Source organism: Loxodonta africana, chromosome 3 (genome assembly GCF_030014295.1).
Source record: "Loxodonta africana isolate mLoxAfr1 chromosome 3, mLoxAfr1.hap2, whole genome shotgun sequence".
Classification (NCBI taxonomy): domain Eukaryota; kingdom Metazoa; phylum Chordata; class Mammalia; order Proboscidea; family Elephantidae; genus Loxodonta; species Loxodonta africana.
This window is the reverse complement of record NC_087344.1, coordinates 80546587-80570460: the sequence shown is the minus strand read 5'-3', so window position 1 is coordinate 80570460 and position 23874 is coordinate 80546587. Positions and strand designations below refer to the sequence as shown.

The 23874-nt window shown below is 54.8% G+C and overlaps 1 protein-coding gene across 1 annotated transcript in view; it reads right to left on the bottom strand.

Annotated features, from left to right (window-relative positions):
* Positions 1-23874, bottom strand: part of PTPRF (protein tyrosine phosphatase receptor type F) — a 78084-nt gene that overhangs the window by 43048 nt on the left and 11162 nt on the right. Inside the window, exons 4-5 of the mRNA XM_064281843.1 lie at positions 10766-10954; positions 1597-1707 (exon numbers count right to left, since the gene is read on the bottom strand). Of these exons, the coding sequence (XP_064137913.1) occupies positions 1597-1707; positions 10766-10954 (300 nt within the window). The remainder of the gene's footprint in view (positions 1-1596; positions 1708-10765; positions 10955-23874) is intronic.

The window sequence follows — 23874 nt, the reverse complement described above, 5'->3', positions numbered from 1 at the left end:
GAAGGAGGGTTCAGTTGAGAGAACACAGCGTTTGAATGGTCTGGGTGAGGGGAGAGAGGCCTTTGTGAGAAGGGTCACTCCAGCTGCTCCCCTCAAAGGGACCCATCATTCCCTGGCGACCCCACCAGAAGTCTGCCTGGAACAGGGTGGGGATGAAAACAGCGCTATTGACAACTCCATTTATCTTGGTCATTTGGGTGGCTCTCAGGCTCCTGGTGGTCCTGCTCCAGTGCTGTTCCTTAAGACAGGCTCTGGTCAGCTCAGCTAAGCCTCAATGAGGAGACCAAATGGCATTGGGGATGGTGGGGGTGGCTAGGCCATGCCCCCAACTCCAGTGAAGCATTGTCCACTGCCTCTGAAGCACAACTTGCCTATCACAAACAGCTCCCTGCAGCTGGACTGGTCACCAAATGAGCTGGAAGACTCTTGAGGCCTCTCTGCAACTGACAGAGTAGCCCCTCAATAAACGTATGGTAACTGACTGCCTAACTCTCTGCCTTGTCTGATGGACTAAGTCTGATCACACAGCTCTGAAGTGTGGAATAGACCACTACTACCCCGCAGACCCCCGCCCTGTGCTTAGCCCTGGGCAGACAGGCAGACAACACCCCTTACAAAGGCTGCACCAAGCACTTAGCATGATGAAATCATAGCTACAAGGAAGCCACATCCACTTTCCTTTACCCATCCCCTGAGTGCAGACGGTTTAACTTTTAATGACGCCATCTGTGCAGGAGGCCTAGGTGATGGGGGCAGGGGGCTGAGCCCTCTGCGCCTCTCAGGGCATCTCCTGGGCCTCATGTACACCAGACCCGGTGTGTTCTTGGGAAAGAGCAAGGAGACCAACTTCAGATGCCCTTGGGCTATGAGCACAGCAGAGACAGGACCTCCCAAAACAGTCTCCAGGCTCTCTCTGCTGGGTACCTGGACTTGTAGGTACCTAGAACATAGTAGGTGCTCACCCAAAGCAATGTACACTGCAGGGGATCACAGCTGCCTCAGCCCAACCCCCTTACACAAGGGTCCTGGCTGGTGACAGAGCACATTTGAAGCCTCCAGGAAGGCCCCAGGCAGGCCTGGCCTGAAGACAGGCTCGCCTCACCAGGTCCATTCCTGAGGCCTGAATCAAAGCCCAGAGCCAGAGCAATCCTAGAGGCCACACTCCTGGGGAAGGCAGGACAGAGTTTAAGAAGTCTAGGCCGGCAGTGCACGTTTACACACAAGCATGTGTGTCTGTACACACATGTGTGCACGAACACACACAAATTCACTGTATAAGTCTGCTCAGAAGGCTCCAGACTCTCATGGGGCTGTGGGCCCACATGGCAGGACCTACAAGAGATGCAAATGTTCCCAAGAGTGACTGCTTCCCAAGGGGCCTGCAGGGAAGGAAGGCAAAGTAGTGGCGGATGCTAAGAGCCTGTCCAGTGGGAGCTGTTGCCGCTGTTATCGCTGCTGCAGAAAGAGGAGGGAAAAAAGAGAGACTGGACCCATGGTGGCCTCCCGCATGTCCGCACCAAGGCCTCCAGGCAGCATGCCCAGAAGGTGCAGCTCAGATCCATGGTGGCAGAGGCCGGGCACTGCCCAAGTCCTTACCTCGCACATACAGGTTCGCGGGGGCCGAGTAGCGTGTGCCTGCAGAGTTGGTCGCCACACACTCGTACTTGCCTTGGTCCGACTCCTCACTGCTCTCAATTTGTAAGGCACCTGTGGGGACACAGAGGCAGAGGTCAGGAATGGCCTATGTTTTGTGCGTCCTGGGACATTGGTGGGGGGTGTGTCCTGGCAGCATCTGTGGCTTTGGTTGACCAGATGTTGCAGCACATCCAAGCCACACCTCAGCTCCAGCGCTGCTGCCGAGAAGCTCTACCTGATGAGCCCAGCGGCCCTCTGGCTGGAACCAAGGGTTGAGCTCTGGAGCCCAATCTCCCTGCCCCCTCAGTCCAGTTGGGCTTGCCTTTGCTCCGCCAGGGGCTGTACCCCACCCGCAACCCCAGTGAGCATCCACCACACTCCAGCCAGCACTGGAGCCTGTTTGCCAACGAACACCCCCATCAGTGCTCCATCAGCTGGCCAGGCACCGTGCAGCCAGGCGTGGGAGTGGCCTGTAGATCTGCTGGCCTGGGGTTCACAAGCATACAACGTCTTCATCAGGCCAGAGCCTGAGAATTAGCCGCCCACCCGGATTCCACATGAAGGAAAGGGCTTGCCCTGGGGCCCAGCAGCCTCTGCTCACAGCACCCATCCTCCCTTCCACTCCACCCCTACCCCTACTCCACCAGGCCCCACCCATTCCGGCTCCTCTCCTCTGCCTGGCCCTGCTAAAGTGCTTCGACCCACCACGGCTCCTGCATAATTCAGGAGGCTAATGCAGGCTGGAGCTCGCACTCGGGCCAGCGCCCTGTAGGGCTGCTCTGGCCGCAGACCGACAGACAGGAGCCAGGACTGGGGTGGCGGCGGGCAGCTGAAGAGGACCCCCACAAAGAGTAGAAGAAATGGGCACAGAGCCATTGTTGGCAAGTCCAGGTGTGGGAGCCTAGGGAGGTGTGTGTAGGGGGTGAGCAGAGCTGTTAAGACTTGGCTACTCCCCACCCCCACAATAAACACTTGAATAAACTGCTTGCAAGAGCACACTGGGCAAAGCTGTCTCTGACAGTAACACCCCCAGGCACAAGCAACGCTCCTATCCCTGAACAACTCGACAGACAATTACACCCACACAGGACAGTCCAACTGACAGTTAATAACCCCACAGGACATAGTCTGACAGAAAACTAACTTCTGCACAGAACGGCCCAGTGACCCTAGCAGCCCCCGCCCCGCCCAGGGCACAGACTGACTGATGTTACACCCACACAGGACACAGACAGAACCTGAAGGATCCCACTAGAATGGACTGGACAGGAAGAGTTCCGAGCCATGCTCACAAGGCGCAGGCCCAGCGGGGGCCCACTAGGGGTCTGAGTTTCAGCCTCTGCCCCACCTGACATCCCTTGTCTACCATCCGGACACAGGGCAGCAGGAGGGGCTATGAACACCAAGGGCTGGGACCTCGCAGTGGGAGAGAAGGGAATTCCAGGCTCGGGCTCCAAGGCAGAGGATGAGAGACTGGCTGCCTCTGTGGTCCTGGGCCTGCCACCCAGGTCCTGGCCTCAGCCTTCCCCACTGAGACTGTTGAGGGAATCAGATCCCACTGCACATGCCAAACACCCATCTCCTGAGAGAACAGCCCTGATGGGCAAACAACAGGACATGTTTATGGGATGGATGGACGCTGTTACAGAAAATGTTCATACAAAATGGGGAAGGGTCGGGCCCCTGGCTGGTGGGGTCAGCACTAAGGCCAGTGTAGCTGGGAGGTGAGGGGAGACCTGGTAGCTTGTGCCACAGAGTGGGACCCTGCCTGTGGGAGGAGGATGCTCCCTGGTGCTGAAAGCCTAGGACAGGTTGGGGGACCCAGTGCAGACCCTGTGCCTATTTGCATACAGAAACCCCCAAACCTGGAACCAAAACCAAGACCCAGCAGCAAGGGTAACAAAGAGAATAGGCTAAGCAGGTGGGTGGGGGATCCCGAGGGCCAAAAGGAGAAGGGAGACTGTCCATAGGGGGTGATGGGTAAGACACACCCAGGGAGGCACCTAGACCTCCCAGCCCCAATTTCTGTCCCAAGACTGCCCTGACCCTGACCTCTGAAAGCCTAGATCTGCCCAAGGACTCTGAGAAAGGTGGGGAGAAAATGATGTGAATAAAGCAACCAATTTACGCGGTGTCTGCTCTGCGCCAGATATTGTACAGGTCTTCAGGCTTTCCCTAATTCTCCCAGCCCTATGAGGTGGGTGCCCCAGCGCCAATTTAAAGAGAAGGAAACACTTCAGAGAGATGAACAGATTTTTTTTGAAAGTCACACAGGTATTAAGTCAAACTTGAACTCAGATCTTTATGAGTCCAGAGCGATCTTTTAAGCTTTAGGTTGCAGGGCCCCCTAGAGCAGCTGGGGGCAGACACAGCCTGGCAGGAACTCCAAGCTTACAGGCCGGGCGATCTAGTTATTCATGGCCCTGTTTATACCCCTGTTGTCAACCCAGCATCTACACTGAAGTCTTAGCTGAACATTCCTCGACTCTCTAATGGGCTGCAGGGATTTAAGGGATGATCCCGATTCTACTGTGTTGTTTCTGCTGTCAGCTGAGTCGGCCCCCGACTCATGGTGACCCCACACACAATGGGATTGGACTGTTGTGATCCATAGGGTTTTCACTGGTTGATTTTCAGACTTAGATCACCAGGCCTTTCTTTCTAGTCCATCTTAGCCTGGAAGCACCGACGAAACCTGTTCAGCATCATAAAAACACTCAAGCCTCCACTGACAGATGAGTGGCAGTGGCTGTGCTTGAGGTGTGTTAGCCAGGAACTGAACCCAGGTCTCCTGCATGGAAGGTGAAGATTCTACCACTGAACCAGCGCTGCCCTCTGAGTCTACTAGAGGACCAGGATATTAAAGGAGAAGGCAAGTAATACTGAGATTCCCAAGAAAAAGGAGGCCCTCAAGAGGAAAGACATGGCTCGATCATGTTCACCCACCTCAGAGGTAGACTCTCCACCTATGGCCAGCCTTGGGGACCCAGGCTTGGTTTCATGTTGGAGCCATTAAGTTCCCCTCCGAGGGGTTGGCCTAAAGGCCTGGGCAGTAGGGCTTGCCATCCCAAAGGTAGGGCTCAGCTGAGTATCTCCACAAGTCAGACTTGCAATGGATGAGTCCACAGGAGGGAATGACTGAGTGGATGTGTGTGGTGGCCGGTGGTGTTGGGTGGGGCCGGAGCTGGAGATGAGGAGGCTGGAGAGGTCAGGATGGGGATGGGGGAGGTGACGGACTGGACTGGATGGAGTGGTGGTGAAGGCAGTGGCGTGGCGAGATGCACGGACAGCATTCTTACCTCTGATTGGTGAACCACCTGGCGAGGTAATTTGAATGCAAATAAGATCAGAGAAAAGCATTAGTACAAAAGGAAGGAAAGCCACACAAAGCCAAATCAGATAAAATAAAACACGAGAAATGGCCTTAAATACACGGAGAAACTGAGGCCTGGCTCAGGTCCTAAGCAAGTGATGTGTGAGCATGCACCAGGCTGTGTGTGGGTGAAGCTGTGTTCCCCAGGTCACTGGCACTGCTCTGAGGAGGGAGAAAGTGAAGGGGAACCAGCAGGGCTGGGGGTGACAGGAATCAGGAAAGTGAGGCGAGGCTCTGGCAGGGCCCCGTGGCTGGGGCCAATGGCGGGGCGGGGAGGAAGATGAGGTAGCCACACCATCCTGCAGGGCTGCCCAAATTCCACAGCTGGGTAAGAGTTCGAAACAAAGCAGGGTATTTAAGCAGACAGAAGGGTTAAAAGGAGGCCTTGTCAAAGGCTCCCACCAGACCAGGTCTTCCACAACAGACCAACCCTGGTAGGACTCATGGTCAACTCACAACCCAGTGGCAGACTCCCTGCGAAGCCCACTAGGCTCTGCTAGAAAATGTCTGACTATCAAGCTCCTCCGCACCCCGACTGTGGAGAGTCAGAGGTCAGAGCCCACCTCTTGCTGGTTCAGTGCCTTGTAATCCCAGAAACCAGCAGCCAAGAGGGCTGGACCCTCACCGTCCAAATCCCCAGTCCAGAGCTGTTAGGAAGTCTGAACAGGCCCCGTTCCCCACAGGTGCCTCACCTGAGGCTACCCTCAGGGCCCCCTATTCAACCCTGCCTCATCCAGAGGGGGAGAAGCCTGGGGGCCCAGGTCCAGCTTTATCTACCTGTCCCTTTTTGCCCACCTGCGGGGGGAGGTGGGAACTCTGTGAAGACACAAACACTGATCACTATCTTATGGAACCTGACAACACCTGCCTGTGGGGACCTGTTCATGCCTACATACAAATGAGGAAACAGAGGCTGAGAAACATTAAGTGACTTGCCCAAAGCCCAATGTCACACAGCTCGTTAAGTGACAAGGCAGGATTTGACCATGTCTGCCTGGCTCTAAGGTGCACAGCTTTCCCACTGAACAAGGCTGCCGTGCAGAAGCAGAGGATGGGGAGAAGGTGAGGGGTAGCTGTTGGGCCTGGTGTGTGTGTATAAGGGGTTGCAAGGAGATTACCTGGGAAGAATCATCACTGGGATGCTCAAAGCGTGGTCCAGGGGCCCTCGGGAGTCCCAAAGGCCCTTTCAGGGGGTTTACAATGTCAAAACTGTTTTCATAATAATACTCAGACATTATTTGCCTTTTTGGCTGTCATTCTCTGAGTGTACAGTAGAGTTTTCCAGAGGCTATGTGACATGTAATATCGCGAAAGCCTGAATGCAGAAGCAAATACGAGAGAATCCAGTTGTCTTCCATTAAGTCCGAAATTAGAGATTTGCAAACGTGTAAAATAATACTGCTCTTCTAACTGTTTTGTTTTAGAAAATGATTATTTTTCATTAAAAAATGTTATTCACATTGACATGTAAAGGGTTTAAAAGTTATTTTAAAATGAATTAACAAGTATTTAAAACATTCTCAGTCTTGATATCTCATAAGGTAAATACTGATAGATCTATAACCCATACAAACAAAAGCACTTGGAGGTCCTCTAGTGTCTACGATTCAAGGCTCTGAGACCAAAAACGGTGAGTAGCATTCATCTACTCCCGGGGCCTAGGCCAGGGCCTGGGGAAGGGGTGACAGTGTAAACTGTCCAGGGTCGGGACGCTGGCTCCTGGCCTCAGCCCCTCCAAAACCTAACCTGCTGCACGACAAGTCTCTGGACCTTTTGCAATAGTAATTTTCCCACCGAACTGAGACTAATTTTCCTTTTCTGTTTTATAAGATGGGTGTGGGGGACTGAAGGGGCCTTGAGGCTGTGCTCAGGTCCCTGAGAGACACCAGCATGCTCAGGGCTAAAGAGGAGCAGAGTAGGGTGGGGTAAGGGCAGGGCTCTGGCCCTCAGGCCAGCTCCTGGAGAATCTCTGGGTCCCGCCCTCTGGGGGCAGTGGCTTCCTGTTGTAGCCAGACACTGGGATCTCTTCTTAAAGACCCTCTGTCTTAGTTCTGGTGTTTTGGGGGATGTGGAAGGAGGCTGCTGAGTGAGCACATGCACCCCAGTGAGTTAGGATGTCCTCTGTGGTATGAGGCAAGTGGCTTACTTGCTCCGGGGCTGCATGTTCAGCCACTGTGATGAGGGGACCACAGGAGCACAGGCAGTCTCCTCAGGGTCCTGTTCAGGCCAACACCTCCCCTCAGGACACAGCGGGGGCTCCGAGCCCTCCTTGGAGGTCAGCCTGTGCTCACTGCCCCGGGACGCTGCCTCCTCCTTGTGACTTAATTTCCACTTTCTTCAAGTCTGTCCCCATTCCTCTTGGTTCCGCCCTGGGACTTGTGTTCAAATTCTCCAAGAGGCATTTGTGGTGGCAGCATGTCACTTTCAGTGAGGAAGTGTCTGTTGAGGAGACCTCACATTTGGGCCACGCATGCTGCCAGCTGCCCTCCTCCCTGGCGCCTGCTCCGGGGGCCAAGCCCTGGTTAGATGTGCTGTGGCTCAGGTCACAGAATGCCTGAGGGGTTCTGGGTACTGGCTGGCAAGGGCCTGAGGTCTGGCGAGGACAGGACTGTGGAACTGCAGGGCCTTAGTGGGGTCCAGCTGCTTCTCAGGCCCCCAGTTTTCACGTGTGATGCTAGAAGCCTCTGGGTGGCCTCACAGAAGCGACCCCAGGTGACTCTCTTAACTCAGCTGCAAAGTGGGCATGATAATCACAGCCTGTCATACTTTACAGGGTTGCAGGAGAAGCAACTGCAACAAAAGGCGGGAAAGCACTTTGTAAACTGTCGGTGATGCGGAAACGGAGAGTCTCTGTATTTACAGCCAAGTGCCCAGGGCCTGATTCTACTCCATGAAGGATGTCCCTGTAAAATGTGCACAGAACAGCCCCAGTCCCCTTCTCAACGGTCATGGGATGGGAACAAGGGTCAGTGGCCACAGGCAGGCAGTGAAGGGGCAGAGTCCTATCTGTTACTGAAGAGGTGGGATAACTAAGGCCCCTCAGGTGCCATGTGGTACCATCCCAGGAGCTGGACCCTGGGCCCAGGACCCTTAGATTACAGCTTCCATGGCGGGAAAGGTCAAACAAGGAGGTAGGTCTTCTTTGCATCCGAAAAGCAGGAGCGGACATTCGTCTGCAGGGACAAGGTCCAAAGCTTGGAATGGTCACGTTCACGGAATCATTCATTCAACAAGGGCTCAGAGACACCTGTCCCTATAGCTGGGCTTGTGCTGGGCCCTGCGGGGAGACTGCACAGAGGGGAGTCAGACTCAGCAGAATGTGAGTGGAGGGCCAGATGGTGGGTAAGGCTGAGGTCAGTGTGGCCAGAGCAGGGGAGAGGTGGTGGGGGGAGATAAGAATAGCTCAGCCTACTACAGGCATTAAACTACAGCTTTTACTGCCATTGTCTTATTTAATTCTCACTATTAGCTCCTTTTTATAGATGAGAAAACTGAAGCTCAGATAACTTAAATAACTTAGCCGAGGCTACAGAGCCTAGGAAGTGGTACAGCTTGGACCCAATGAGAGAAAGCCAGAGACATGAGCAGGGAAAGATCAAGAAGGATTCTGGCTGCCTTGCTTAGGAGTATGTACTTGATTGTGTGGGCAATGAGACCTCACTGAGACACAGCAGGTGACTCCAACAGCTGCTGGAGAATGGATTCAGGGGAGAGACTGCAGGTAGGGTTTGGGGACTTGGGATACGGCCAAGGCAGTGGAAGGAGACAGGTGGACCAATGTGAAAGATGTGGGTAATAATCAAGAGGATTTGGTTCCTTAATGGAGAAGGGTCAGGGTGTCTCCCAGGTTTTAGGCTGGGGAAACTGAGGGACAGTGCTGCCATCCAGTGAGAGAGGGTCAGCAAGAGAAGGGCACAGGTGTTTGTCAAGGAGATCATCTACCCCCTCATCATGGCTAAGGGGGCGTCCAGACACAGATCTTTGGGTCTAGAGCTTAGGCAATATGTTTGGGCTGGAGACAGAATTGGGAGTTGCTGGCGTGGAGATAAGAGAAGCTACAGGAGTGGGTGAGCTCGCCCAGGAAAGATGAGTGGAGAGTGGAGTAAAGAGTATCAGTGGAGCCAGGTTAGGGTTCACTGGCTCTCCGACTGAAGGAACCCACAGAGGAAGACAGAGAAGAGGCAATCAGAGAAGCAGAAGGGCAGTTAGGAGAGGGCCAGCCCTGGAAGCCCAGGAAAAGGGGAGGCAGTAGTCAAGGAGGGAGGAATGCTGAATGCTGCCAAGCGGTCAAGGAGGATAAGGCCTAAGTAGCATCAGAGGAGCAATGGGCAGGAAGTGGCCTATAGGGCAGTGAATGGGTGGCATAGGGCCTGGCTCAGAGCAAGCACTACATAAATACTTGATGAACGAACACACGTGGTGATACGCCTTCCCAGAACTGCTGCCACTGATGGTCAACGGCATTCTGGGGAGGAGTCCAGGCCTGCAGGGAGGACTGCCTACCTGCTTGAGGAGCTGCCTGAGAGACCTGCAAGAAAATGCAGAGGAGCTGAACCACGCTGGCTGCTGTGTGGGGCTGGGCAGTGGCTGTGAATGCTGCCGGACCGTTTCCTGCCTTGATTATGGCTGTTTTAATTAACTGTGCTACAGCTGCCTCCATCTTGTTGAGTTTTAATTAAATTAAATGAGCTAACACTTAGTGGGCTGTCTCAGGCGACTATGGCTGGGGCCAGAATCCTGCCCCTGCTGGGCGGCTCATCTTTCCCTCCTCCCCCTGGGTACCGTGGAGGTGTCTGCCCAGCAGGAGTTGGTGGGGAGGGGCTGGCACCCCAGGGAGTGGCGGGGGCATCTCTGGAGACTACAGGGGCCGAGTCATCTCCTCCCTCCTCCCTCGCAGTGCTGACATCACAGCTGATGACAGCAAGGGCTCGGGCCAGCGCTGGCCATCCTGCCTGAGGCCCACCATTCCACGGCTGGCAGGAGGCTTCTGGAACAAGATCTGCTGGTCCAGCCCATGCAGACACAGAGTGCAGCCTAGCTGATTCCGAGCCTCCTTTCCCGCCTGCTCTGTTCTCACAAAAACTGAATCAATTATCCTGGCGGGAGCCTCGCAGGCAAATCGATCAATGGGGCGACACCTCCCGCCTGGTCATGACGGCAGTCTTGCTCCCGGGACTCCGAGCTGGCTCGACTGAGACATCCAGAGGAGACAGGTGGGTCTGGTGGCCAAGGGATGGGGTCGCAGTCACCCTGCTTGGCAGTGAGTACCCCTGGCTCCAGGCCCCCGAGGTCCAGCCTCTTGAAGAGTGACAAATCAGGCATCTTTGGCCTCTTTTCCTGGCTAAGCCCTGCTATCTGCAGAAGCGAAGACACCACCCAGGCCCCCTCTCAGGGCAAGGTGGAGGATGAACATCCACAGCACACGTCCGCAGAACCTAAGGCCATGCTGGGCATACCACAGGTGCTGCAAGGAGCAGGACTGGCCCAAAGGCTGGAGCCTGACAATCTGGGGAGGAGGTTAACGGCACAGCCAATGATCAGCCCTCGCTGCCACGCTCTCTTCTCTGAACCAGGAGGCCTACAGCAAGATCCAGCCCACCCCACTGGCTGCCTTCTGCTCAACCCTGAGGGCTCAGCCCAGGCTGAGGCTGCCAACGGCTCCCGGGCACCCAAGCCTAAGAGAGAAGGCTGTGCTGAGTTCTGGCCAGACAACTTTCCTGACATCTCTGCGGCCCCTGACCCCCACCCTCTCCTCACCTGAACGCAGCTGCTTGATGCGGCCGTTGCTAGTGGCAGGGTCCACCGGGAGGAAGTCCTTGAACCAAGAGATTTCAGGGTCTGGGTTCCCGCCTGCTGCGCACAGCATGGTGGCCGTGCGTGCCTTCTCCACCACCTTCAGCTGAGGCCCCATGTCAATGGAGGGGAACCCTTGGGGCAGCTGCTCCCCTGCAGACAAAGAACAGACAAGTGTGTTAGGGCTGGCCCTGACTGCCTGTTAGGATTCCCAGGCTGGCTGGGACCCTCATGACTCTTCCCTCCCTCATCCTGACTTCTAAGCATGAAGCTTGTGCAGATGTGGCGAACCAAAGTCCTGCATCCCAGTGCCCAGGCCTGCCCTTTTGCAGGGCCTGGGGCTGCAGGGGGCCCAGGGAGTTTCCAGGTCTGTGAAGCAATGCCTCAGACTGAAGGTGTCAGCACTTATCACTGGGCTCTGAGGAGGAAGAGGATCAGTGCTCTGCTGGCCACAGCAGAAAGTGCTGCAGGGATGCTGGGGTGCAGGGATCCCACAGCTCACATGGCATCAACAGCCACAACTCAGCCACAAGGCCTAATGTTTTCTGGGCCTCACCCCCTTGTTCGCACACACAGTGTTCCCTCTACCCCTGCATCTAGCCTTTAGCTTTACCTCATAACAGAGCCCAAGTCACAGCCCAGGATCTGGCCCTGACCCTGGGCACCCCCTGCCCTGCCAATGATCACCCCCCAACCCCTGGTTCTGACCCTGACCTGTTCTCTACCGCAGCACTGACCTTGACTCGCTCAGTCCTGGCTGGTGCCACATGTGGAGGCTAGCAGATAAAGAAGTTCTCAGAAAACACCAGAAATTGATGCAGGGAGCCAGAACTCCTCCACGGTTGCCTTCTCCTAGCTTGGGGCTCATGGAGGATTTACTTCCATGAGAGCAACAGCAGGAGACATTAGTGGCACAGCCCCCTGCCACTGCACCTTGATTCCACACCAGCCTGAGAGGGTGGGGAGGCCATGCTGCCTACTCCCCAGCTCCTGGAAGCATGAGGTTGAGCGGCTGGGAGGACAGGCTCCAGCCCACTGCAGACCAAAATGGGATAAGGATACCCATCTCCACCACTAACTAGCTATGTGACCTGAGAGAATCACTTACCCTCTTTGTGTCTCCATTTTTATCTGTACAAAAGGGTTCGAGTACCTACTTTGCAAAGCCAGCTGTTGTGAAGACTACATCTGATAATGCACGTAAAACGCATTGGAGAGAGTCTGACACAGAATCCTGCACTCAGTAAGTATTAAAAAGTATTAGCTGATGTTATTACTATAACTAGTAAGGGCTGAGCCACTGGGGTAGACAGGTAGGAGATTAGGGTCCAGGGCCACCCTTTCCCATTCTGGGCTACTGAGAGGCCCTCCCCTACACCCCACTCCCAGGTGGCCACCTCCCCACCAAGAGCAAACCACAAACGGAATGCTAGGCACACCCAATGGGGGAAAAGAGAACGTTTTGTCCTTGGTCAATCTCTTGGAGAGGGAGCTGGACTCCACGCTGGGGGAGGTCAGGAGGCTAGCACCACTCCACACTTCACTCCTGCATGCCCAACACAAGATGGGTGTGTGGGAACATTTGCTGAGGTCAGGTTCCTATGTCAGGGAAAAGGCACTTGGCATCCTCGGAAGGGAAAAAAGGAAAGGCTTGCAGAGAGTCAGCCCTCTCTGGAGACTCTCAGAGACCCAGGGGGACTGGCTAGAGGGAAGGTAAATGAAGAAGCTAGAGGAGTCTCAACAGGCAAGGGCAAGATGTCCCTCTGTTTGCTGCCAGACCCCAAGGGGAGATCAGCCAAGGCTCCAGCAGCCATGGGGCATGACAAAGGGACTGTGGCCCCATGGTGGGGGGGTTTCAGGGCCAGGGAGCAGTAGGACTTCCAGCCTGGCCTTGCCTCCCCATCCTCTCCCAGTAGCTGGCGGCACTTTTCCCCAGCTGCAGCCCTATACATTCTGGATGTAAACCCAGAGTCTCCTTGGCTGTAAATATGATCCCACAGCACCCTGACTTTTGGCTCTGATTTTTAAAAGGAAAATATTAAACAGTGGCAAGAAAAAGGAGGATGGAAATGAAGCTGATTTGGGGATATAACGAGCAGAGGAATAGTTTCCTTTGGCCCCACTGCTACTTACTTTCACAGGAAGACTGCCCTCCCTGCCTCCCCAACAGCTTGGGGACACTCGGGGCTGCTAGAGCCATCCTAGCCTACTGGAGTACCAGCCGAGCTCTTTCCATATCTCAGTCCTATCTGCTCAGCCCTCCTGAGCAATGGTGAGGGACACTCAGGGCCTGCCAGGTAGGGGCGATGGCTGCTAGGCCTTTGCCATATGCACTCCGGTGGGGCCCAGGAGTCTACAGGCCCCCATCCCACCCACAAGGTACAGATCAAGGAGAATGAAAGAAGTACAAATGTCTGCAGCCTTGTGTCCCAAGAATCTACTCTGAATTCCTGACACGGGGAAGGTCTTTGGGATTTACGCCAAATTAAGGACAATTAATTTTCCTCCCTCAATTATCGCGCCCTCAATGGCTCCGTCCTTGGCTCAAATCATCCCTCAGGCACCATCCCCAGAGCCCAAACCGGCATGTGTGAAGTGCTGTCCATAAAACAGCGGGACCCAAAAGCCAGTCCCTTGTGCCAACTAGGCTTCTAGGCAGAACCCAGAAAGCTGCCATTCTGCCACCTCGGGGAGGGGAAGTGTGTCTCGCAGGAGGACTCCAGCCCCTCAGGAATGACCTGCTGTGGTTTCTTCCTTCTATTCCCCGAAGGAGGCCACCAGCACATTCAGACACAGCCAAAGGACAGCAGCCATGTACTGACGCCTGCTGTGTGTCTGGCCGATCTAAGCACCAGGCATGTTGGTATAAACTGGATCCCTCTACCAGACTGGCACGCTTAACCCTTTCATGATCCTCTCGAAGTACCCACGGTAGCCTGAACCACTCAGGCAAAGGGCCCAGGGCAAATCCCCCAGGCTGATGTCACATGATCACTCCAAACCCATCACAATAGAGAAAGGCCCAGATACGAGAAATAATAGGTTACGTTTATGGAGCATTTACTACATTCTAGGCACTGTGCAAACGATTAAGTGCTTGACTACTAGCCAAAAGGTTGGCAGTTTGAACCAATCCAGAGGTGGCTCCGAAAGAAAGCCTGGTGACCTGCTTCCGAAAGATCGGAGCCCTGAAAGCTCTATGGAGCAGTTCTACTCTGCATAGGTGGGTCACCACGGATCAGAATGAACTGGAGCACAACTAACAACAGACACTGCCTTAAGGTGTTTTACAGAATGATTTAATCTTTCCAAAACCCTATGAGGTACTGAGGCTTAAGTGATGAAGAAATGTGCCCAAGGTCACAGCTAAACCACAGCTAGGGCTGGGATGAGACCAGCTGGTGTGTCCCCACTCCCGGTGCTCTGGATCCGTGTGAAACACCAGCGCCTGGCTGGGGCCCTGGAAGCTGTGGGAATGAGTTGGGTAGGGTGGGCGGAGATGAGGGATATCCCTTGGAGAGCTGAGCAACCATCCAGGGCATCCCTTCACACAGCCCCTTCCCCAGCACCACGGCCCTGGCCAGCTTCCTGGCTCAGGGCTCCACCTCTACCGCAGACCCCCTGCACATGCCGCTGCCTTTTTATTTACTGCAAAATGAGCCCAAGTGTCCCCAACACGTGTACACCCGCAGACTTGCACCCACGTTCCAACACTGGAATATACCGGTCACGCCAAGGCCCCTCACAACAGGTCCTGAGGATGGAGGGGCTGCCGGAGCAGGAGGGGAAGAAGGGCCCCTCCCCCTGCAGGCCACCCGGTAACCATGGCAACGACAGAAAGGCAGGCGCCGCGGCGGAAGAGCTGCGCGTGCACGTGTCCATGCGGGCGCGCACAATCGTGGTCCGTGCCCGCGCCGCCCCTCCCAAGTCCCTGCTCCCCAACTCCAGAGGACATCCCCCCTCAGGCTTCTTCCCGGCTCAACGGACACACAGCTGGGGCCCCCCGGGATGCCCAGCACAGTGTGGAGAGATCTCCACATCTGCCTGCGCAGCCTCAGCGCCGGGCATCCGCAGTGTCTGCATGGGACCGGGCCCCACTAACCCCTGAAAAGAGAGTCTACAAGACGGAAAGAGAAGCCCATGGGGGACTTGAGGGACACTGGGATCCCAAGTCTCTACGCCTGTTTGTGGATTCTGCTGGCTTGCATGCATACTTGTGTGCACACACTCCTGAGGGTCTGCCGGCACAGATCTGTGTGTACCTGTGGTGGGTGTGTACATGTGCATGAATAGCTCCCAAGCAGAACTGCGCAGGTCTTTAGACACTGCAGCAGGAACCCTCATCCCCATCTCTGGAGAGGTCCTGCTGCCCTCACTGGGCAGAGAAAGATGATAGGGTATGTGCCACAGATGGATGGGGGCCTAGGGTTCAGAAAGGGGGGCAGGTGTTTGGCTGAGGTCCCATGGCTGCATGGAACTGGATCGGTCTGCCTACACAGCTCACCTGCCATGTTGGTGGCTTCCTGGAGGAGTAAAGAGACTCCAGAGTAGGAAGGACTTAAGCATGGTAGGCACCGAGAGCTTTCTGGGAGGTGGGGTTACTGTTTGGCTACGGAGAAAGTGGGGGACAGTGGGGAGGCTGGAGCTCTAACGTGTGCCGGGTCCTGATGTAGACTAGGCTAGGGGTGAACAGGAGGTTGCTCAGACCAAGCATTCGGCTGCAGTGCCTGGGGAGGGAGGCTGCTGAGGCCCCCTACAAAGCAAACATAGGTCCCTTTGTCCAGCTTAGCCTGGGATGCCCCAGGTGCCTGGGCTAGTGGGAGGGGGCTGCACCAGGGAAGCTGACAGATGGAGTCGCCTTGCAGGGTCCCTGGGCAGACAGCGCTGTCTGTCAGCACGACCTCCTCACCCGTGTTTACCCAGCTTCATGGCGTCTCTGTGCATAAGCAGACATACACCTGCAGACACGCACATACACAGGCTCCCTGGGGTGGCACCATCTGTATGCTTGGCCCCCTCCCCAATATGTGTGTGTAGGGCCTGGCCTCATCCTCTCTGAACACACAGACACCTAGACACATGCACAGCCAGGGACACACAGAGACATACGTACAGAAAGCGACAGGTGCAAAATTAGAAACCTACATGGGCATGTGGTGGGGCACCTGCAGTGACAAGCACCTGTGGAAACTGACGCTGGCAAGCAGATCCAGAGGCATGTGCACGCAGAGCCAGGGACACATACATGTGGAGACATGCAGTCACACGTACACATATGCTGAGACTTGTACGTGCACCTGGAAACGCACACAGACAGACATGGAGACCAAGGACGTGCAGAGGCACATGAAGGGACCTTGTGGGTGGCGGGCTGCCTACTTCCCCAGCCCTGGTGCACGCTGACAAAGCCAAAGCCAGCTCATCCCTGTCCCTGAGGCAGCTCCATCCTCAGCAGGGTTGGGGCCAAGACACCCCCGAGCAGGGCTGCTCCCATACGCTGGCCCAGCCCAGCCCCCAGGCTTTGGAGGCAGGAAGGGGGGCCTAGGGAGCCTTGGGCCCATCTCCCTTCGCAGCTTTCAGTCTCGATTTTCAGCTGTTTTTCCAAGAGAAAACTCCCACTTCTTCCAGCACTCAGATTTCATCAAACTTGGCATCTTAAAAGACTGTTTTGTTTTTGAATCTGAGCTGTTTGGGGCCTGTCGGCAGCAGCAAGCGGAGAGCAGCCACAGCCTCCCTCTCCCTGTATGGCCCCCCCAGGGCTTCCCTGGGCCCCATACCACCCTACTCAACTCGGTTGTTAAGGCCTCCCCGCCACACACACCCAGATGAACTGGGGGCCATCCTCTGGGCATACACCCTACCCACACTCTGGCTTCTCTGGCCCATGCAGGGCCCTCTTCCTGGGGTTCTCCCACCTCAGTCCTACTCCAGAGAGATTCTTTTGATTCATTTACCTCCTCCCTAGGTTCAGGCCCTGCTTCCAGTCACTCCAGACCACTGACAGCCTCCCACTCACTCCTCACCCCCCCCACCCCAAGTCCAACTGCCTCCCCCACTGCTTCCCAACAGCCCACCACCAAGACCAACGATGTCTCCATGGTGCTAACTCCAGAGGATGCTTGTCAGTGCTCATGGTGCCTGACCTCTCAGCAGCATCCCACTCTGCTGACCACTCCCTCCTCCCTCACACTCTCTCTTCTCTTGCCTTCCACGGCCTCACACCCTCCTGTCTCTCAGGCACCTCATAGCCCATCTCCCATGGCCACTCTTCCTCCCAACATCAAGAGTTAGTTCCTGGGGTTCCAACAGGGCCCTCTTTCTCCCATCTTGGTTCTGGTTCCCTGAAATCTGCCAGTTCTTGGCCTTCACAACTCCACTGCCAGGTGTCCATCTGGAATGCCAAGCAAATCTGTACAAGATTTCTTGACACATCCCTGGATGCCTGTGCACACCTGACTCAACAGATTTCTAACCCAACTCATCACCTTATCCCCTCAAGCCTGGTCTTCCTCCTGGGTCTGAATCTTAGAAAAGGGTGCCAGCATCTACCTGGCTCCAGAACCAATAACCCAGAGTTCCCTCCTCCCTTACCCCACAGGTAGCCGAGTAGTCACTGCTCGTTCTAAACAGCTCCTGATCCATTCCCCCCTTCCTCCCCTACCCACCATCTGCATCTGGACCTCCTCACTGGTCTCGAATGGCAGTACCCCTTCTCCCCGGCCAACCTGCACCCACAGGGACCTTTCTGATCATGTCACTCCCCCAGGTAAAATCCTCCCACTGCTCCCAAATGTCCACAGGATCAATTCCACGGTCCTCAACCTGGCAACCGGGAAGGGGGAAGGGGTACACCTTACCAAGGACAGGGAATGTATACATTCAGGGGCATTTAAAACCTCTAAGTTGGCCAGCAGTTGAGGGTACCAGTTCCACAGCCACTGTGGGCATGAGGCTGGGGGAGAAGGGAGTGAGCAAAGAGGGCATGCACACTACAGGGCCTTGTAGGTATCTGTAATACAGGGGTGGAGGGCCAGCCTGGGCACATGGGAGGCGTCCAGTGTCCACGGCTAACAGAAGAGGCAGGAGGACTGCTGCTCCACAGAAGGACCCATTTAGAAGGGAGTCCACTTGGGCCCCCGAAGGAAGATCAGAACCAGAAACAATGAGGACATGCCAGGTACTAAGAACCTTCAAGGCCCTCCCTGAAGTGCCCACCCACCTGACCCCTTCCATCCCCAGGCCCAAGGCCCTGCACCCTCCAGCAACTGGCTGCAAAGCCTCATGTCTGCGTGATCCTGAATGCTACTGTGGTCACAGAGATCACAGTGTCTAGACTAGATGTATGCAGGTCACACCTCAGCTGCCCAGGGAGGGGCAGAGGCTGGCCTGAGTTCCAGGTTTGGGGAGCTCACATTATGTGGCTGCAAATTCAGGAGGTGACAGGCCCAGCTCCTGCAGACATGGCCTGCTATCCAGACACATACATGGACACTAGGAAGGGATGCATCTTGCCACTTGAGAAGCCATCTTCTATCTGAGGTAGCCCTTTACCTAAACTCCCCATACCCCAAAATCAGGCCTGGGCCCAGGCAGGGTCGGGTCATTCCACCACAGGGTGGAGGGGACAGACAGGCCTGGGGCAGGGAGGAGGGCTGGAAAAGGGAGAGATGACTCCTGGAAAACACTCACATGCCCTGCAAATAAAAGCTCCCTTATGGGCTCTGCTCCAGGTCCAGCCTGGCCCAGAACACCTCATGACAGGGACAAATCCTGCTTATCAGGTCTTGTGCCCCTGAGGCTGTTTCCAAAGGGACTGCGTGGCAGATGGTCTCAAGAGGTCCTTCATCACGCCACAAGTCCCAAAACTAGTCAGGTGTAGAGCCACTGCAGGACCCCGGGGGCCCAGGCCCAGCACTGACTGCTCCCCCAGCCTCCACCCACATGCCTGACAGTAGCCCCTCCCCAGAGCCTGCCCTGAGGATGCAGAGCCAGGCACTCCACTCGGGTATCTGGATTCCTGAGTCCAGGTGGCATGGAGGGCTGGGGGTGGTTCTGGTCAGTTAGCAGACACCAATGCCAGGCAGACCCAGGTAAAAGGGAGTCTGGGTTTGATAGAGGGAGGGAAAGGAGAAGAGAGGATTTCAAGTCTGGGGCAGCAGCCCTTACTTGGTACAACCTAACCTCCTGGCCTGGCTGCAGAGGTACTACGGAGAGGCTACCACAGGCACTGTCTGAGAACACCTCAGCAGACCACTCTGCCCCACCTCCACCTCTGTCCAGCTGTCCCTGTTGACCAGCAGCTCTGAGCAGGGATCCTGTAGGGTCCCAGAGACAATGGGCCCAGACAGGCATCTCTGACCTCCCACCAGTGCCAGGCTGACACCAAACATTCAACTAAGGCTGCTGGCTATACACCCCCTTGCTGTAGACAAAACCCATAAGGTACACACCACCTGCTGTACACACTACACCACACATACACACACAGAGCAGCTGCACACTCTGCTATACATACAACCTATAAGGCACACACCACCTGCCGAACATACTACCTGCTGTATACACACCACCACACATACACACTGCCTGCTGTCCACACAGCACCGCACACTTGACACACATGCTTGCCTTACACACCGCACATGGCACCAGACCACACATGGGTACACATGATCCACTCTATCACTAAACACAAGGCAAGCACTGCCTCCTGACCCAGGCGTCCTAGAACACAGTCAGAAACAGTTCATTCCTGCTCAGTGGCCCTCTTCTCCTCCTCCTCCTTGTCCCTTCCAGAATCTACTGGTCACCAGAGCCCCACCCACATCTCTGGCTGTCCGGTCTCTTCCTGGGGCTTTCCTGATCCCAGTCCCATCTGGTCTGGAACCCACCTCCCCAGGGGACTCTACAACCTCCAGATGGAGCTCCAAGACCCCCACTCCCCACCTCCCAAAAAGAAAATGCCAAGAATCAAGGCCTGCCTCCCCTCCCCCACCGCTCCCCCTCCCTCACGAGGGAAAATGTCAGATTCCCTGTCTCAGTGGCGGAGGGTGGGTTGGAGGGGGAGTGATTCAGCCGCTGCCTCAAGAGTGTGGAAGGAGAAGAGCTTTTCCTGCCATTACCCGGCAAGGGAGAGGCTGGCGCGCTAATGGCTTCAATTACCACTCAGACAGGAACGCTGGGCGGTGGGGCCCTGTGCTCCGTCACAGCTCAGGATGCAATCACCCCCAGCCAGCTTGTGCTGGGCACCCCACCATGTACCCAGCTGGGGGCAGGGGTGATGAGGCAGAGGGTGGGCATTACAGGGCAGGCAGGGGCTTGCAGGACCACACTGAGAATGGTAGTCCTGCACGGGGCAGGGTGCAAAGGCCGAGAAGCAGGAGTGGGTGGGTGCGCTCATAGAGGTTGCAGTGGAGTGGGGCCTGACACAGGGACCTAAGCGTGAAGGAAGCTGGGCCTGGCGTGGGACAAGGCAAAGGTGGAGGGCATACAAACGGATTTGGATGCCCAGGTTCCCTTTTGCGGGTGTGCTGATCCCTCACCTGTGCCTGGGCTCCCCAGACGCCCCTCCCAAAGAGCCCCGTGTGTGGTGAGCATGTGTGCACACACAAAGGTGCCTTTGGGGGTGCCTGCAATGTGTGTGGCAAGTGTAAGGGATTACCTCTGATTTCCCAGCCGTAAACCAGCTTCATCTCCTCCTCAACCTGCTTACACCCCATGGTGGTCTCTCAGGAATGGCCTGGCTCTCTCTCTGGCCCCACCCCAGCCAAACCATCCTTTCAGCCTATTCTTACACACACCCCTGCTTTCCTAGCCTTCTGAGGGGGTGGGGTGGGGCAGGAGTGGTTAGTCTGGGCTGCCTCCCTCTGGCTCCGCCCCCTGGCATCTATGAGGCCTCCAGCTCCACTCCCTTCTGCCCAGCCCAGAGCTGGTCAAGGTTACACAGACCAACAGGGTAAGTCAGCATTTAGTCTTCCGGGTGCTATGTTTCAGGAGTAGGAGGGGCTCCTTCAGGCCCATGGCTTCACCTCCATCCTGGGAGCATAGGAAGGGCAGGGATCTGCCCCACACTCTCCCCAGCCTTGTCAGAAGCCCCCCACACCCCAGAAGCACAAACATACCCCAGGACCCTGCCAAAGAAACCTTCATCCAACAAGGCTGCTCCAAATGAAGAGACCCCCAGCAAGTCTGAATCCCCCATACCTCAAGGCCTAAAAGACCATTCTCACCCCCTTCAATCCTTCAAAAGATAAAGCTGCCAAGGCCAATGGTGGGGGAAGGAGAGTGCTCAGGGACCAAAGAAGACTGGAAAGTGTCAGGGCCAGAGCTGGGGGTGAGGGGTTTTTGGGGTGGTGCAAACAGTTTGTGCTTGGCTACTAACTCAAAGGTTGATGGCTCCAAACCACCCAGTGGCACCGTCAAAGAAAGGCCTGGCAATCTGCATCCATAAAATTACAGTCAAGAAAACACTATGGAGCAATTCTACTCTGTAATACATGGGGTTGCCATGAGTCTGAACCGGAATCAACTTAATGGCAGTGGGTTTGGAGTTTTGGGTTATTTTCCCACCTAACAAGAAGGCCCTTTTCCCCCAGCCAGAGAGTCTGAGGATTCCCTCCAGGGCAGGAGCCATAGCTCTGGTCCTTCAGCCACCTCTCAAATGCCAAGGTGGGACAGACAGCTCCCCGTTGGGGCAGATGCAGGGCTGAAATACTTGTCCCCAGGTAAGGAGTGGGGAAACAGGTCAGTGTGGCAGGGAGTAGCCTGAGAGCACTAAGCAATCAGTGATTCTGGCCCAGGGCCTGTTCTCTGGGCTTCGGCCCCACGGGTAAGCCCCTGTGTGGCAGCGGATGGTGAGGGGGGTAGGCCACCCAAAATGATGCCAGGCAGCATGGAGGCCAAGTATTGCCAGCTCACACATCTGGTCTTCAGGATGTGCAGCTTCCAGCACCCCAGCAGCTATCATTTACGGTAGACTCCCATGAAGTGCACAAGTACATCCCAGCCTGGGTTTAGGTGTCATGTTCCTGTTTACAGATGGGGCAAATGAGGCTCAGAGGAGTAGTCACTCCCCCGAGGCTACACGGTGAGTGAGTAAGGGGGTCCAGCATTTACGCCCTAGACCACTGCCCTCCACTGCCCCCCTGTGCTGAAGGGCCCAGCGGAGCTCTGTACAGCCCACTAGCTCAGATGGGAGACACACAGACACAAAGCAGTTACTGAATGGGTACGCATGTGAACACACAAAATCAAAGTGTAAAAATGGCCAATGTGAAAAGATGTTCAACTGCTCTTGTAATCAAAAAATGCAAATTAAATTACGATGCCATTTTTTGCCCATTAACTTGGCAAAAATATTTTTTTAATGATAATTCCCACTGCTGGTGAGGATGTAGAGCCAAGAGGCCATCTTATGCCCTGCTGGCAGGAGTGTGAACTGACACAATCTTCTGGAAATACCAAAAGCCTTAAAAATGCATGTGCCCTTTGACCCAGCAATTCCACTTTCATGAAATATGAAATAAAGACATAATCAAGAAGATGGACACATTTATCGACAAGGATATGTATAGCACCTTATTTATAAAAGCAAAAAACTGGGAACAATATATATACCAACAATAAGAACAAAACCAAAACCAAACCCGCTGCCTTCGAGTCAATTCCGACTCACAGCAACCATATATGACAGAGTAGAACTGCCCCATGGGGTTTCCAAGGAGCGGCTGGTAGACTCGACCTGCCGACCGTTTGGTCAGCAGCAGTAGCTCTTAACCACTGCACTATCAGGGCAGGCCCCCTACATATTTAAAAAAAAGAAAAGCAGGCTACGAATCATTGGGCAGAACGTGATCCCGTTTTTACTATACATACATAGATGATGATGTTAAGCGCCGTCAAGTCGATTTTGACTCACGGTGACCCCATATGACAGAGTAGGTCTGCCCCATAGGGTTTTCCTGGTTGTAATCTTTACGGGAGCAGATCTGCCAAGTCGTTCTCCCACAGAGCCGCTGGGTGGGTTAGAACTGCCAACTTTTTGGTTAGCAGCTGCCAGAACTTCTTATACAGATAACAACCAAAAAAATCCGAAGCCAGTTGTCATCAAGTCAGTTTCAACTCATGGCAACCCCACGTGTGTCACAGTAGAACTGTGATCCATAGGGTTTTCAATGGCTGATCTTTTGGAAGTAGACTGCCAGGCCTTTCTTCTGAGGTGTCTCTGGGTGAACTCAAACCTCCAACTTTTCAGTTAGCAGCCAAGCACATTAACCATTTGCATCACCCAAGGACTCCAGATACAGATACGTACAGAAAATGGACTATAAGTTATTAACTAAATGTTAAAAAAAAAAAAATTTTTTTTTTTTTTTTTTTAACAACAGAGGTAGAATCAGGGTGACTTTTATTTTCTTCTCGGTGTTATTCTATACTTCCCAAATTTTTGACAGTGAACAGGTATTAGTACTCTAATAAAAAATAACGATCAGTGCTTTTTTTTTAAATCACACATAAACATTTGTGGACGAATGACTCCATCATGGCTAGGTCTCATCATGCTACTTCCCCCCACCACCAAGCCCATTCGTGGTTCCCATGGCCCCAGCAAGTGTTCATTCCTCAGCCTGGTCCTGTGTGATCTGCCATCCACCCTCTTCAGGGTCACGGTAAATAGCTCTCCCTACTTCTCTCTGCATTCTCACCCTTGCTCCTCGAGTCAAATTGAACCACTCAGGGTGCCCTGAAAGCTCCATCTCCTCTTGCCTCTGGGCCTTGGCACATGCTGTTCCTTCTGCCTAGTCCTCCGCTTTCTCACCAACTCCCACTTGTCCTTAGGCTTCAGTAGTCCTTGGTGCTGCCCCTCTGCAGAGCTTACTGAAAACCATGAGTGCTTCGAGTGTGGGGCCCCAGTCAGATGGCTCTCTGGACTTTAAGGCATCAAGAAGTACTTGGGAATGAACGGAGGAGCCACCAAGTGAGGGGAGACACTAAAATCCAGAGACAGAGCCCAGGTCCCCGCCTAGGGCCCTCACTCACAGGGGCAACAGGGAACAAAGCTGTCTGCAGCAGAG